This window comes from Lucilia cuprina, chromosome 3, assembly GCF_022045245.1.
Source record: "Lucilia cuprina isolate Lc7/37 chromosome 3, ASM2204524v1, whole genome shotgun sequence".
Taxonomy (NCBI): domain Eukaryota; kingdom Metazoa; phylum Arthropoda; class Insecta; order Diptera; family Calliphoridae; genus Lucilia; species Lucilia cuprina.
In genome coordinates, this window is record NC_060951.1 from 38,267,554 (window position 1) to 38,283,835 (window position 16,282).

General features: G+C 31.2%; 5 protein-coding genes across 9 annotated transcripts in view; 2 read left to right on the forward strand and 3 right to left on the reverse strand.

Annotated features, from left to right (window-relative positions):
• Positions 1-173: 173 nt before the first annotated feature.
• Positions 174-745, forward strand: LOC111680582 (migration and invasion enhancer 1). The gene is made up of 2 exons (XM_023442250.2): positions 174-331; positions 397-745. The coding sequence occupies exons 1-2, from the start codon at positions 306-308 to the stop codon at positions 656-658; spliced, it is 288 nt and encodes a 95-aa protein (XP_023298018.1). The 5' UTR covers positions 174-305; the 3' UTR covers positions 659-745.
• A 70-nt stretch (positions 746-815) lies between these two features.
• On the reverse strand, positions 816-3,586 carry LOC111680597 (molybdenum cofactor sulfurase). The gene is made up of 4 exons (XM_023442264.2): positions 3,393-3,586; positions 3,097-3,241; positions 2,520-3,038; positions 816-2,451 (listed from the first exon to the last, which is right to left on the reverse strand). The coding sequence occupies exons 1-4, from the start codon at positions 3,454-3,456 to the stop codon at positions 840-842; spliced, it is 2,340 nt and encodes a 779-aa protein (XP_023298032.2). The 5' UTR covers positions 3,457-3,586; the 3' UTR covers positions 816-839.
• A 194-nt stretch (positions 3,587-3,780) lies between these two features.
• Positions 3,781-6,124, reverse strand: LOC111680589 (activating signal cointegrator 1). Its single transcript, XM_023442257.2, has 4 exons — positions 4,837-6,124; positions 4,292-4,413; positions 4,040-4,234; positions 3,781-3,973 (listed from the first exon to the last, which is right to left on the reverse strand). The coding sequence occupies exons 1-4, from the start codon at positions 6,039-6,041 to the stop codon at positions 3,903-3,905; spliced, it is 1,593 nt and encodes a 530-aa protein (XP_023298025.2). The 5' UTR covers positions 6,042-6,124; the 3' UTR covers positions 3,781-3,902.
• A 238-nt stretch (positions 6,125-6,362) lies between these two features.
• Positions 6,363-8,209, reverse strand: LOC111680591. Its single transcript, XM_023442259.2, has 2 exons — positions 7,714-8,209; positions 6,363-7,651 (listed from the first exon to the last, which is right to left on the reverse strand). The coding sequence occupies exons 1-2, from the start codon at positions 8,041-8,043 to the stop codon at positions 6,416-6,418; spliced, it is 1,566 nt and encodes a 521-aa protein (XP_023298027.2). The 5' UTR covers positions 8,044-8,209; the 3' UTR covers positions 6,363-6,415.
• Positions 8,210-8,848: 639 nt separating this feature from the next.
• Positions 8,849-16,282, forward strand: part of LOC111684411 (mannosyl-oligosaccharide alpha-1,2-mannosidase IA) — a 306,748-nt gene continuing 299,314 nt past the window's right edge. The window contains exons 1-2 of one of the 5 annotated variants that reach the window (XM_046947212.1): positions 8,849-9,143; positions 9,628-10,723. In XM_046947212.1, coding sequence (XP_046803168.1) covers positions 10,145-10,723 — 579 coding nt within the window. In that variant the 5' untranslated portion in view covers positions 8,849-9,143; positions 9,628-10,144. Of the gene's footprint in view, positions 9,144-9,179; positions 9,196-9,340; positions 10,724-16,282 lie in introns of those variants that run through there. The other 4 variants (XM_046947214.1, XM_046947216.1, XM_046947215.1 and 1 more) reach the window with 4 other exon arrangements.

Sequence of the window (16,282 nt, forward strand, 5' to 3'; positions counted from 1 at the left end):
AAACCTTTTTCTTTTTAGGAACTAACATGCAAATTTTGGATTTTTTAACTATAAAAAATATAAAGATATTTTCTTCGAGTAGATACTATAAATAAAAAAGATAAATATACTACCGTTTTCCTTTGCTTGACAATTTGTTGTTTTTAGAATAATCACTAGAATTTCCACGTTTCAAAAATCGCTGGAATTAAAGTTAATTTTACCTAATTGTCAACACTTTGAAAATACTTTTCAAACAAAATTTGGATTGCTTGCGAAAAAAAACCGTTTAATTTTTGTTGAGTTCTAGTGATAAAATAACAGTAATGGTTAAAGTTGATGTGGAATATTGGTAAGTTGTGTGTATATATCTTTTGGACTACTTAATAATTGTAAAAAAACTTAAAAAATATACAGCGGCAAATGCAACTTCGAGTGGCAGTGTAAGATGTTGCAAAACTTTTTGCTCGAACAAAAACCCGATACAGAAATGTTATGCCACAAAGGACGACAAGGATCTTTCGAAGTTAAGATTAACGACACTTTAGTTCACTCAAAACTACAGTCACTAGCCTTTCCTGATCATCAAAGTGTATTGGAGAATGTGAAACGGGCCGAACAGGGTGAACCGTTGGTAAAGACAAAAGAACAACCAATAGAGAATTGTATGATAATGTGATGATACCTTTAACACTTTAAAGCACAAATTTTATATTTAAATGTGACTAGTTCCTAAAATAAAGGTCCAATTGAGGAAAAACCGGAATTATATAATCATGCATATCAAAAAACCTAATAAAAAATAGATCTAAAAATAATTACAATAACGCTGGAAATGAAATTATGTACACTTTTTTAGTTTATTCATTATTCTTCTTTTTTATAATAATTGAATCACCGCAAGAAATTTGCGTCTCATTTTCAGGCACCTTAAGTAGAGAAAGATAAATACCAAAACGTATTTTACCATTAAACTCTCGAGCAATAGTTCGTAAAGGTTCAGCTGTTTTTTGTCCCGTATGTTGATCTATGCAGATCATTTGGCAGCGAGTGCAAAAACCATCCACCTTAAATACTGTATCACCGATGGTCAACATATCAAATTCTGTCTCCTCAAGGGCGATTGGAGTCTCGATCACTAAATTTGCTCTAAATCTATCAACACTAGCATCCAAGCTTTCCCTTTCCGAGGTAATTTTCTGTGTCAGCCACCTCACCGAGGAACGATTAATTAATAGAAATTGTGCCTGATTAGCTAAGGCTATATCCTTGGCCGTACCAGTTTGTGCACGTCTTTGAGCATACTGTTTGATTAATCTCAAACCCGGTGTTTCCAAACAATCACTCAACCACAGAGCCACCTCCTCGCCACAATCATAACCTGAGACTAAATCATCACAAACTTTACTTTGACAGAAGGAGTTATTAATAAAATCTATCTGTTCCTTAGATACTTCTAAACTCACTTGCACCGACTTCATGCCCGTAAAAGTCAATTCCATAAAACCTTTTTGTTGATTAATGATAGGTTTAATTAAACACAATCTAGTTTGATGTTTTTGTGTTATAACCATACCAGCAGCATCGACTATCATCCAACCACGATCATACAGGAAACCAGTATTTGTTAAAGGCCAAGAATCTTTAACCTTAAATGCTCCACATGATTTAATGGGATAAATGCAAATTTCTTTCAATTGTGGTTTCATTCGTTCCGGTATATGTTTTAATTCTTTTGGCAATTTCTCCAGATCCATATGTTTTAATCTCTCTTCTGTTGAGGATAAATAGCATTCCTCTATCATTTTAACAAGTTTGTCTACATCTTGTTTACGTGTCATATAACCAAATGCCGCCCTAACGGCTCCAGTGGGTTGTCCGTCAATCAAATCATTGTAGTCACTGCATATATGACCCGAATCATATTGTTTACGTATATCACTATTGGTTAGTTGTAAAAACCATTGACAAGCTCCTGGATTACAAAAGCAACCAGTACGTAGTTGTATATTAAAAACAGCTGCCAGGCAGGCCACTTCGGCAAACCCTACAAAGGCACCATCTTCGTGTAGAATATTAAAGGTAATTACACCACCTTGATATTTACAGTCCTCATAACCATTATGATTGTAAAACTTTACCAAAGGCTGGCCATTTGCATGCTTCAAAACGCTTAATTTTTCATAACCATATTTAGCCAATTGATAGACATAACGACCAATTCTTTCCATTGTATTTTTCCCCTCTCTTGCAGGTATTAAACGTTCCAAAGTGTTGAAACCCTCTAACAAATTTGCAATCGTTAGAAAAGATAAAGTGCCATCTTCAAAGTGTGATGAGAAGCCCACACGTTTTTCGTGAAAATTTTCTCTGGTCATGGCTATATTGACGGTACCGCCTCCGTAATATTGTTTACGTAGCACAGATTGGCCGCGTTTGCTGACTACTAAAGCTCCTATACCTGTGGGATAGCTAAAAGTAAAGCAATTAATTTTATGCTCAATAAATTTTGCCTAAAAGCAAAAAGAAATGAAACTTACCCAAACAATTTGTAAAATGATACGCAAATAAAATCGGGTTTATATTTGCCTAAATTCAAATAACTAGAACCAACATAAGCTGCTGCATCTAGGAATATATAAAAATTACTTAAATCTGGTTGCTTCTTTTGAGGTTGACCGGAAATTTGAGTGCCCCGTTTATGTAAACCCTGCTGATGGACTACATCTATTAATTCCAACGGCATTTTGTAGCCGCTAAAATTACATTGAGCGGAAAATACCAACAAGGAGTTAGATTTACTAGTACCAGCTAGTAACTCTTCCTTCTTTTGCAAATTTTCCAATAGCTCTGGTTGCGTCAATACATATATATTTTCAGTTTTAATAACTTCACGCATACCCAACACAGAGGTGTGATTTTCCTGGCAATAATAAAAATTACCCTGTTCTCCATTTCCAAAATCAAATGTATCAGCTACTGTTTTTATGGCAGCGGTAGCATTGTTAGTAAAAACAACAGTATAATCTAAAGGATCGGCATTGAAATGTTGCAGAATTCTAGATTAAAATAGAGTTAATTAATGTACCACAGATAAGTGTATGAAAATCTTTTTACCTATAACGCACTTGATCAACAAAATCGCCTGTTATCTTGCAGGTATGAGGATTACAAAATAAATTCTCTTTTAATAATTTGCCACAGGCATCTATTTGACTTTCCGCATACAATGTACTGCCCGCATGATCCAAGTAAGTGTTATCTATCAAGAGGGTCGTCACAATTGTTTATTAATTATTTGTAATAATACAATGATGACATGCAAGTTTGTTTACACGAACATTATAAAGAATGTATATTATGTAAAATTACTTTTATTATAAATGTAAAGTTTTTATTTTGTATAAATTTACCTCCTAGTCTTAGAAATTCTTTTGCGATTGTATTTTCCTCGGCCTCAGTTAATTCCCAGTTCATATTGACTTTTGTTTTTAAATTAATAAAACAAACAATTGTAAAAAATACGAAATTTATTAAGAATGTGAGAGATAAGTTAACAAAAACCACTTATGCGATCAACTGTTTGTTATGGACTGAGCGGAGTGCAATCAGTAATAGGCAGAGACTTATTTTTATCTAATACAATCGGATTTTGTTAGAGTTGCCATTTAAATAGAAAAAAGTCTTATAAACGGCATTTTAGAATTTAAACTGTGCTGGGGATCTTATTGCATTTCTATATATTACACTATAACAGTAGTGCAGAATGAAATAAAATATTTATTTTAATTTATCTCAATATTTTTATTCATGTAAGAATATTTTAACCACTTCAATGGTGGAAATAACAATTCAGTTTTAAAATCCAATTTTCGAATAAGTTTTTATATTTATAATCTTTTCTTAGGGAATGCTCTCTCTTCTTAACCCTTAGTAGCTTTCAAACGCATTAAAGTCTTACAGGCAGCATTATGGATTTTAGGATCAATTTGATCTAAAAAAAATTAAAATTTTTATAAAAAAATATAATAAGATTAGGCCTTTTTCAATGTTAACTTACATATCTTATGTTGTCCTTTAATTGGAAACACTACCGGCAATTGTTCAAAATTGGAACAAACAAAAACATAAGGAGATTCGGATTCTCCTTCAGGATAAATTTCACGATACTCTTCCTGGGCCAAACAATCATCAACCTTAACACAACCCAATAGACAACCGGTGGGATAATGTTCAGGGAATTTAATTGTAGGATCTGTAATTTAAGATTGTAAAAACTAATGTTTTTTTCAGATTTTTTTTAAACATTTACCATTGTAGTATTGTTTATAAAAGTTTTCTAGTTCTTGTATTTCTTCCGGTCTGGGCTCTTTGGCTGTAGAAGCAATCCATAATCGACCACGATGTTCACTGTACCAAACACGACCTTCATGTCTGTTTTAGAAGAGATTTTATTTAAAAACAAACATATATGTTAGAGGAGCATTGTAAAAAAAAGAACTCTATCTATCTATCTATCTATCTATCTATCTATCTATCTATCTATCTATCTATCTATCTATCTATCTATCTATTTATCTATCTATCTATCTATCTATCTATCTATCTATCTATCTATCTATCTATCTATCTTTCTATCTATCTATCTATCTATCTATCTATCTATCTATCTATCTATCTATCTATCTATCTATCTATCTATCTATCTATCTATCTATCTATCTATCTATCTATCTATCTATCTATCTATCTATCTATCTATCTATCTATCTATCTATCTATCTATCTATCTATCTATCTATCTATCTATCTATCTATCTATCTATCTATCTATCTATCTATCTATCTATCACTTACTTCTTAATCCCCGCTACCAGTAATGAGGCCCAAGGTTGATGCATAGACAAACACTGTCGCATATCTTGCATTTCCATTAGTTCCTTATCCTGAACCCGATTATAAATTCGTTCAAGACCATCATTTAAAGTTGGACCTTTACTTTTGGCCTTCTCCTCAGCAGAAGGTCTATAAATAGGACGAGCAGCATCCATATTAGGATCTAAATCCCCAGCATTATCCCATTTGTCAGAATGTTTGCGATTAGACCAATTGCTAGAATTATCACTTTTAGCATTCACTGCAGCAACTTCTTTCAAAACTTCACGTTCATATTCCTGGCTAATAGTAACGTCTTCGTCCACTTCACGACCTGCAAAATCCACTTTAATCTTACGATTAATACGACTGGCATGTTTGCGTTCATGCATTTCCTGCTTGAGCCGTTCAAAGGTGGCTCTCTGTTCTTCGGAGTGCCAAACAGAGTTTTCTTCGAAATAGTCCAGCTCATCATCGATTACAGTGGTACGTTTTTCACTATTACGATCATACTCCAATAAACGATCTCTCTGTTCTAGAGCCTTTTTCAAAGCTTCTCCCCCACCCTTTTCTTTGAGGGACTTTAAGAGATTATCACTTTTCTTGCCAGATGATTTGAGTACCTGTTGTTCCTCATTGGTATAGACTAGCTCACCACAAAACAGGCAAGGACCACTACCCTCTTGTTCGCAAACAATACGTCCGCAACTTAGGCAATTGTTTACCAGTTTATGCTGTGAGGCCTGGCAATTGCACAGACGCCTTCCTTTAAGCATTATAGCATCGACTACATTACCATCGTTGGTATATAAGTTTACATACTTCGTTTTCTTTTTTGCTCCTTGTGATTGAGGGTTGTGTTGGTTTTGATTAGCATCATGAGTTTTGTGGTTCGCACCACTATTACTGGATTGATTTTGTTTTATTACGGAAGAGCCATGGCCTTGTGCTTTCTTTTGATTGTTGGAATTTTGTTGTTGTTTTTTATTGGGTAAAGCTTTACTAAAAAGTCGTTGCTTACAATCGGACAAAAACAAGCGATGATCTTCACATTCCTTATTCAATAAAGTCTCGAAATATTCATCAAACTCAGCGGAAGATTTCATGGATGTTATGTATTTAATCATGTCATCTGGTACCTCGAAATCCAGACAGGTAGACAATCGTTCCCTTAACCATTTATCCATTTTTTTCCTTAATTTTCCACAATTTTATAAAGAAATTTAAAAAAAACTAATATTAGGAAATTGTCAAGTTTACAAATGTTGAAATTAACTGAACAGCTGTTCGATGTATTTGTGGCATTCAGTAGGGATTGATAGCATAGAAAATGTAAATAAATGAGTGTATGTAAAAATATTACCGTTATTTTAAAAGAACTTTTTTTCGAAAATTTTTATTTTATTATTTTTTGTTGGAATATAAACAAAGAAGAGTACTGTGAGTTCGATACTCTTTTGTATTTTTGTATAAATTAAAATTTCAATAAAAAACACAAAACTCTTTTTTTTCAATTTATAAATATTTATTAAAAAAATGCAAAATAAAATACTCAATATTTTTAACTTATTTGTATATTATAATTTTGTAAAACATTTATGAATTCCCTTAAATCTAAACCACTTATCTCTTTTAAATAGTCAACACCGTTCAACTCAATTGCCTCATATTTACCATCATGACACAAACCTTCTACATCATCCCAATAAAATTTCTTACTCTCTACCACTAGGGTGGTATCACGTACCAACACTTTAAGATCGGGCTTACGCCTCAGAAGCTCTTTGCGCAAAACCATTAATTTATTTTTACGTTTACGCTGAAACGGTGATATATCCGTTTCTATAAAAATACCCGTATCTTTTAATTTATGCGCTTGACGTAATATAGCCTTACAAGTTTGAGAACTATCAAATTCTAAGGACAGACATTCTTTGTGTCCTTTGTTAGCAGAGCTTTTCGTAGAGGGTATTACGCAGCAATTGAGAATTTTGATATCTTCCAGATTCAAAATATTGCTTAATAGTTTTTGTACCGATTCTAAAGGTTGCTCTGAATCTTTTACTGTTAGATTTCTTATAATAAGTTTACGTTCGTGTAATTGTCGTTCCACGGTTTGTAGTTCGTTCTGAAGCTGCCGTTTACTAGCCTGCGACTGTTGTAGGGCTACACGTAATACTGAACATTCCTTTTTTAAGTTATCCACTTCTGTTCTCAATTCTAATATTGCAGTGTCCATGCCAGTAATATTTGAAGGTTGGCTTTTAATTAATACATTGATTTTATTATTTAATTGATCATATTCTTTTTTTTGGGCATAATATTGCAATTTTTCCTCCATCATTTGTTGAAATATATCTAAAGTTTTTGCTGGCAATTCCTGAGCAACACATTGTTTATTATTATTTACTACTGGCAGTTGTGCTTCTAGGCAATTTTTTTCTTCTTCATTTTCATCAGAAGACTCATAAATGGCGGAAGCAGCTTCTAATGGATTATCTACTTCATTAAATTGATTTGTCTCATCATTTGAATAGGTAGCATTGCTATCTGATCCTGAAGCAATATTTGAAGTTATATTTTGTGCTTCTTGTATTTGTGCTAATGTGGGAAATTGTCCAACTTTTATTTTATGAGTTTTGTAGTTTTCATAGATTTGATTAACCTCTGGATGGGCACGTTTCATGTGTTTAATAAAATTTGATGAAATACCACGATTGCCTTTTACGATTTTGCCGCAAGAGTAGCAGCGAGCTGCAATTGCTTCTTTTTGAGAGGGTAATATAAATTTCTCTACCTGGAATATAAATTACAATAATTAAAAATCAATTTTAAGAAATATTGTTTTACACATTTTACCAATTTAAAAAACGGTGGATTAAATAACACATTTTCTTCTAATCTCTTATATTTCTTTAAAGGTCTACCGTCCGCTGCATTTGCAGTTGCATTTGGCTCTGGCATGTTGTAATCCTGATTAAAACTTCCATTCTCTATGTCTATATGATGCGTTACATGATTTGCTTCTCCATAAAAGTTATTTATTTGATATTGCTGCTTGTTTCTGCTATCGACCATGTCCTCATAAGATCTTTTTAAATTTTGTGGATTATGCATTTTTAAACTATTTTCATTTTCCTGTTCACAATATAAGGTTTCACACGGTTCCGATTTGATGCTAGGTTCCATAATTTTTATTTCTTATTACTATTAGTTTTATTTTTCACGTTTTCACTCGATTTGGATTTAATCAATACACACTTTAGATATGCTTATAATTGGAGTTTCTTTAATTTGTATTTTTTCATTTAATTAATTGAATTTTCAGTGTTATCTTTTGTTTCTGTTATTCGAATTTGTTTTGATTCTGTTTTTCTTTTACTCGCAAATGTTGCCATACATCCATAACATCGTGACAATTAAAAAATGGGAAAACTGTATTGTCGAATCAGAGATGGAAAATGAATGTAAAACAAATTTCTTTAAAAATTTTGTGTTAAACGATTTTTATAGAAGACATGGAGAAAAAATTTTTTATAGAAAAATTTCTATAAAAGTTTTGATACAGAAAATTGGTATTTTTTTCTCTTTAATGTATCAGATATAGGGTTCTATAAATCGATTTTCAAATATTCGAAACCCGACTTTTTTGGAACAAAAAGTCGTCTAAAGTCTATTAAAAAAGTCGACTTTGTAAATAAAAGAAAAAAGTTGATTAGTAAAAATTTTTTTATTTAAAATTATTCCAAAATTCTTTATATTTTTGCCACTAGCTAAGCTACAAAATTTGAAGAGTCACATTTTTAAACTAAAAGAAAAACATTTTACTCTGCTAGGCAATACAATTAAAAATCCCATAAACATTTTTAAAAATATCTGCTAATAAACGCCAAATTCACCCGCTTATTTGAAAACAAAAACCATGTGGTAACATTTCCAACTCTTACTAAAGAAAAATGTCAGAATAAGGAAAAATCCCAATAAGAGAAAATTAGTTTTTTGCATTTCGTTTTAAAGTGTGCAGCATCCCCCAATTCTTTGTCATAAATAAATGGCTATCAATTAAAATTAAAGCAAATTAATATGTAATTAAAATAAACAAGTGTTTGCAATAAGATTATAGCCATTTACACGATTAAAAACGAAATATTAAACAAATATAAACTTTAAATACAAAAGCCAGTGAGTGGTGCAAGGTGTATGTGTGTACAGAAACGAAAATGAGACACTGGTAAAAAGAAGCAAACACAAAAAAACGAAAGGTGCTCAAACCGAAATAACAAAGAAATGTAAAATATAAACAATATATTAAAAAAAACAAGACATAGTGATTAAATACTTGTTATTGTTTTTTTTTACAAAAAGAATAATAATTAAAATTTTAGTAATTGCAATAGGAAATTAATGATGGACTTTTTGTTGTAGAAAAATTAACGGTTTATTTTTTTCATTTATGACTTTGTTTGTGCATAAATTTGTTTTTGTACTCTTGGATATTATTCCTTATTTCTTTTTGTTATTACTCTTTGTTTAGTATTGTTTTTGTTGTATGTGTTATTGCTTCATTTCTATTTTACTTTTTTTTGTGAGTATAAAAAAGTGGGGAGAGTTTGCTAAATAATTTGAGAGTGTTGTTTTTTTGGAGCTGTCAACGTGACAGTCTCGCGCCTTCATTGTTTGCTAGTGGTAAAGCTATTTTCAGCGGTTTTTTTGTCTGATATATCGTGTGTGTATTAATGTTTTTTTAATAAATTTTAAAATTTAATGTTTTAGTTTTGTGAAATAATTTTTAAACATACAAATTTTGCCAATTGTGCATAAATATAACACAAATTCCAAGAAAAAAAGAGAATAAGCAGAAAGGCAAAAATTAAAGTGTTTTTTTCTAAATAAGGTGAAAGTTTAAAAAAAAATATTAAATTTTTTTGTGTGTGTAGAAAAAACAACAATAAAGTGAAAAAAATCATACATAAATAATAAAAAAAGAAAAAATCATTGTCGATTTTCGTTTTTTTTTTTTTGTATCTCATCATACCGGTATTTTTTGGCTGTGCGTGCTCCAACCAGCTGAGCCACCTTCAAATTATTGACATTTTAGTTTACGCCTGCGTTTGCAAAAACGACAAAAAACAATAACAACTAAAACAAACAAGTAATCATAAAAAACAGCCAAAAGAAAACATCCATCCTTATATAGATTCCCTACACGGCATCTGAGAAAAACGCCCCCACCACCACCTCTAATCTAACAACTTTTGTGGCGTCATTTTTAACCCTATCAAACGTTAATATGTATCGCATAGGGCCCATTGGGCGTAAATCAAATTTCCATTCCAAGGAAAAATGCCTTATTGGTTTGGTATTGGCCACTTTATGTTTGCTTTGTTTTGGTGGCATATTCCTGTTACCCGACAACTTTGGTGGTGAACGTGTTTTAAAGGTTTACAAACAATTTCAAAAAGCCGGTCCTGAAATCTTTATACCGGCACCACCTTTGGCAGCTCATTCACCCAAAGATCTTGATCCACATTTCATAAATGATCGTGCTAAACTGCAAGCTAAAATCAAAGAAGAATTGGGTGAAATAATGGATAAACCACAATTACAACAGGACACTATGGATAGTGGTAACGATGCTGCCGCTGAACAGGATTCGCCACAGCAATTCGATGAAACTGGTATGCAACAGGGAGCCGCACCACCCCTTAATAATGCAGCCAAAACAAATGACAACAATCATTCTCCCGATGATGTAGCTGCTTTGGACAATAATAATTTACCTATTGGCAATGTTAATTTACAAATGCCCTTGGGCGGTCATGCCGACACCGATCCCAGCGTAGAGGATAAACGTTTAAAAGTTAAAGAGGTAAGTTGGAGACAACATATTTGTATTATTAGTTTTGTTTTTTTTTTAATTCCATTTTAATGTTGATTTGCTTGTCTTTTGCCCATAAGGGTTTTTACTTTTCAATGCTATGGGAATTGTTATGAATATAAGGGCCTAGTTTTTTTTGGTGTATAATTCTTTAAACATCATTTATCATTGTTAATAATGTTATAATTTGTTGTTTAAATAATAACAAACGAAAAAAAAAATCATCAATTATAATTAACGTTATAGTGTAAAATTGTATTGTCCATATGACTTTGGTTTTCGGGAAATAAAATATTGTTAAAACTTAGTATCTAGTTTATCAACAAAAACTTGTATTAGATTTATATTTAGATTTGAGAAGCTTCTTAGATATTTTATGTTTTATAAGACAATTGTTAGCGCTATCTATGAATTGTAGAGGCTTTGAGTTGAGACTCTTTTTAAAGTTAATTTATAGATATTCAGAATGTAAATTATGAGAGATTTGTTTTAACAAGAAGTACATAATTAAAAAACGAAGTTATATGAAATTTGCTTTAATAAATGAACATGTAAATAAAGAGGGAACTGTTTATAAATAAATTTTATATGATTGGATTATTATCAGAGTTTAGTTGTTGTTATTGTAGCAGCGACACCTGAAATTACACGTATATGTAGTTAATAATTCTTCCCTACTCTTGTTCTTCTTCTTCGCTCCGGTCATCCAAAACAGTTAGATCTAAACCTAGTAGACGAGCCACATCGCTGGCCACGGCTGGGTCCAAAGGGATTCAGGTTCCAACTGAGTTGGATTTGCCTTGCAGTTGTAATGGTGTTGAACATTGTGTGGACCTGTGCCACACGCAGGATCGTTTATATAGAGATCTTTAATAGGATCGTTTGTTCTCCACCAGTACGAGTTTAAACGGGTACACCATCCCAATTTAAGCTGTGCCAATACCACTCTAGTACGACATGTTAGGTTTTGTTCCTCGTTTGTAACTGGTGGGGGACGACCTCCCAGTATTATACTATCCCGGTGGGAATTGATGGCGTCTTCCACCGCCTCTTGGTGCATAGTATTTAATGCTGTCCTGTATGAGTTCTCATCATCTATGTTATCCAGGTGTTCTTAGATGTCGCTCTCATACACACGAAACTCTTTCCTGACATGTCACATGGGGTGGATGATTTTCCAACTCCGTTAGATGTTTGTTCGGGTGGTCCCTCTGACGACATCCCAAGAGGAACTGCTTTGACAGCATGATGTTGAGTTCTATGACTGAAAACATCTTCGTTTCATCATGTTGATGTTCTTTAGACGTCAGCCTGTTACCGTTCTAAGGGCTGTGTATCGCTAATTCTGGGTGTCCATACTGGTGCTGCGTAGTTTAGAGTTCAAAGTTTAGTGAGAACCCTTTGTGTTATAATATCCCTTAAACTTGAGTTCTTATTTAATTTTTTGTTACAGTTGGGTCAAGATTTTAATTTTTCTGAATGTCTAATTTCTTTTATTCTCTTGTTATTATTTAAATACACGAAACACTAGTTTCATTTTCAACAAAACTTATTTTCAATATAAAAAATTTCAACAAAACCCACAATTCTTGTTTCATCATCTATCATTTACTTATCGCATAGAAAAAATCTTTTTAAATTCAACTTTAATTAAAATAAAAACAAATTTCTATCAACAATTTACAATTTACGGACACTACATTCAAAGTTTCAGTTTCAGTAAAAAAATGAGAATTAAGAAATGAAAAAATAAATAATTAACAAAACTTTAGTTGTTTTTGCCATAATCATCAAGTGGCGTTATTTTAGTTTCTTACGTATATTTTTCGCATACGTTATTTTAGGTCTTTATATTTTGCATGATGTGGGTCAGTAGTTTGAGTCTGTTTTTTTTCTTTTTTACTTTAAATGATTAAAGATTAACAAATGAGTCTTAGAATAGTAGAAACTAAGAGTAGAAAAAAAATATTTTAAATAAAAAAACAGCATACGTAAACAAATAGAATCATTAAAGAAATGTTTGCATTTAGAGATGTTTAGATAGTATAGTAAAGTTTTTTAACTATTTCTACAGACAAACAGTTTATAAACTTTATATGAGTCATAGCTTTAGTTTCAATTTTAATAAGAAATAAAGAAAAAATTTCATGAATTTGTTTAATTGTTTAAATGGGGCTTATTTGTTTAATTATAAAAACAACCTTTACCAGACTTAAATGAATCTTTTTATATTTGTGAATAATTTTTTTATTATTTAAACAAATCTTTAGTTTTAAATTTTCTTTATTATTTTAATAGTTTATGACTTTGAATTTTACTTTACTTTCGTTACTACAGTATAACTAATTTTTTTATACACTCAACATTTGTAACAGTTGTGTATCTAATTTGAGGGTTTTAACTGTCATCAAATATTTAACTTACATGGTGGTCTATTTTCCTATTTCTTTTGTTATTTTTATAATAAAATTATTATTTATTAATATTTGACCAAAAAAAAACTTGAATATTTTATCAATTTAAACATTATTATTTAAATACAATACATACACATACAAAAAAAGGCTTAACATTTTTTAAATAAAATCTATTTTTGTTTAAAATTTTTGCGAAATTTTAATTAGATTGGTAGAATCTGTTTTTTGTTTCCTAAAAAAATCGATTTTGCCTTTATTAAACTAAACTTTTGTTAAGGGATTATTGTTTATAATAAAATATATATTTAATAATCGAGTGATGATATTTCAATGAAGGTATGTTTTCTAATCACACCTATCACCAATAGAAGTGAAAATTTTGTACCTCGAAGGGAAAATTGCTATCGTGAACTTGTTCTCAACAATTCATTCACAATAGTTGATTTTGTATGGAACAGCTGTTTAAATTCCATTAACAAATTTCACAACAGGTGAATTTTTTTCACAACAAAAAAGTTCGCTCACGAATAAAGTAAAAAGGGAACGTATTTTACGTGAAATCATGAATGGCGATAGGAGTGAATAACTATTGTAGCAAATAAATTATTTCAGCCTGTTTCAATTACTTCTCTAGTTTATGTTTCCAACATTAATTACTCCACCTTTATTTTACAGAGAAAGCTAAACTATTTTCTTTATTATTTATAATTTCTGTTTTATCTTCCAATATTTTTTTTAGAAAACATTTATTTTCAATTATTTTTTTAACAAAAAAATTTATATAATTTTATCTTATTCATTGTTATCTCAGCTATTTTTTTAACAAAATTTGAAGCATATACTAGTGTTCAAAATTATGTTTATAAATTATTTAATGCTTTCTTATTAAAATAAATAGTTTACTTTTATAAATATACAAAGTATTTTTTTTTGCAAAATAAAACCAAAGCGATCTTCATTAGGTTTCAGGGTCATATTTCTTATCAAAAAAATTTGTTATTTTGTTTTGCGATTTTTAGTATTGTTTATTTTTAACATTTAGAAAAGAGTAAAAGTTTTTTTTTTAAATGCTAAACCTTCAAGGGTGGTGTACATTATGTTGGCTTTATGTTTTTGAACAAATTTTAAAGCTTTATTAATTTTGCTATATTTTGTTGGCGAATTGAATTAATGGGTCTCTATACTTAAACTCGTTTAACTTTGGATTAAATCTATATAAATTATAAATATCCAAGAGACCAAAGTTTTGTATTCTAAAGATCTATATCAGATGACTGTAACATTTGATTACTATATATTATCAACTGTAGATCAGTCTATAGCATCGACTATATATTATTCTGTAATCTCGACTATAGTTCAGAGGCCGAAGAATAATTTTCTGAAAGATTATATCCCTTTCCCCCCTATGGATCCGCACCAGACTATAGATCAATCAATAGACTCGTCTATATATTAGTCCACAGTCTCTACTATAGGTCTTTAGTCTCGACAATAGATTATTCTACAGTCTCCTCTATAGGTCAGTCTGCAGACTGGACTATAAATTAGTCTATAGTCCCGACTATAGATCAGTCTATATTCTGAATTATAAATCAGTCGCAACTATAGATCAGTCTATAGTCACAACTATAGATTGGTCTTTACTCTCAACTATAGATCAGTCTTTTCTCTCATTTTAATCTATAGTCTCGACTATAAACCATTTTGTATTCTCGACCATAGATTAGTCTACAGTCTTGACTGTAGATCAGTCTATAGTCTTGACTGTAGATCAGTCTATAGTCTTGACTATAGCTCAGTCTATAGTCTTGACTATAGATCAGTCTATAGTCTTGACTATAGATCAGTCTATAGTCTTGACTATAGATTAGTCTATAGTCTTGACTATAGATCAGTCTATAGTCTTGACTATAGATCAGTCTATAGTCTTGACTATAGATCAGTCTATAGTCTTGACTATAGATCAGTCTATAGTCTTGACTATAGATCAGTCTATAGTCTTGACTATAGATCAGTCTATAGTCTTGACTATAGATCAGTCTATAGTCTTGACTATAGATCAGTCTATAGTCTTGACTAAAGATCAGTCTATAGTCTTGACTATAGATCAGTCTATAGTCTTGACTATAGATCAGTCTATAGTCTTGGCTATAGATCAGTCTATAGTCTTGACTATAGATCAGTCTATAGTCTTGACTATAGATTAGTCTACAGTCTTGACTATAGATCAGTCTATAGTCTTGACTATAGATCAGTCTATAGTCTTGACTATAGATCAGTCTATAGTCTTGACTATAGATCAGTCTATAATAGTCTTGACTATAGATCAGTCTATAGTCTTGACTATAGATCAGTCTATAGTCTTGACTATAGATCAGTCTATAGTCTTGACTATAGATCAGTCTATAGTCTTGACTATAGATCAGTCTATAGTCTTGACTATAGATCAGTCTATAGTCTTGACTATAGATCAGTCTATAGTCTTGACTATAGATCAGTCTATAGTCTTGACTATAGATCAGTCTATAGTCTTGACTATAGATCAGTCTATAGTCTTGACTATAGATCAGTCTATAGTCTTGACTATAGATCAGTCTATAGTCTTGACTATAGATCAGTCTATAGTCTTGACTATAGATCAGTCTATAGTCTTGACTATAGATCAGTCTATAGTCTTGACTATAGATCAGTCTATAGTCTTGACTATAGATCAGTCTATAGTCTTGACTATAGATCAGTCTATAGTCTTGACTATAGATCAGTCTATAGTCTTACTATAGATCAGTCTATAGTCTTGACTATAGATCAGTCTATAGTCTTGACTATAGATCAGTCTATAGTCTTGACTATAGATCAGTCTATAGTCTTGACTACAGATATGTCTATAGTCATGACTATAGACATGTCTATGATCTTGACTATAAATCAGCTAGACTATAGATCAGTTAACAGACTAGATTATAGATCATTCTATAGTTTCGATATAATCCAGTCTATAGTCTCGACTATAGATCAATCTACAGCCTCGACTATAGATCCATCTCCAGTCTACAGGCTAGACTAGAGATTAGTCTATAGATCAGTCAATAGTCTCTACTATAGATCAGTCTATAGTCTGGACTATAGATCA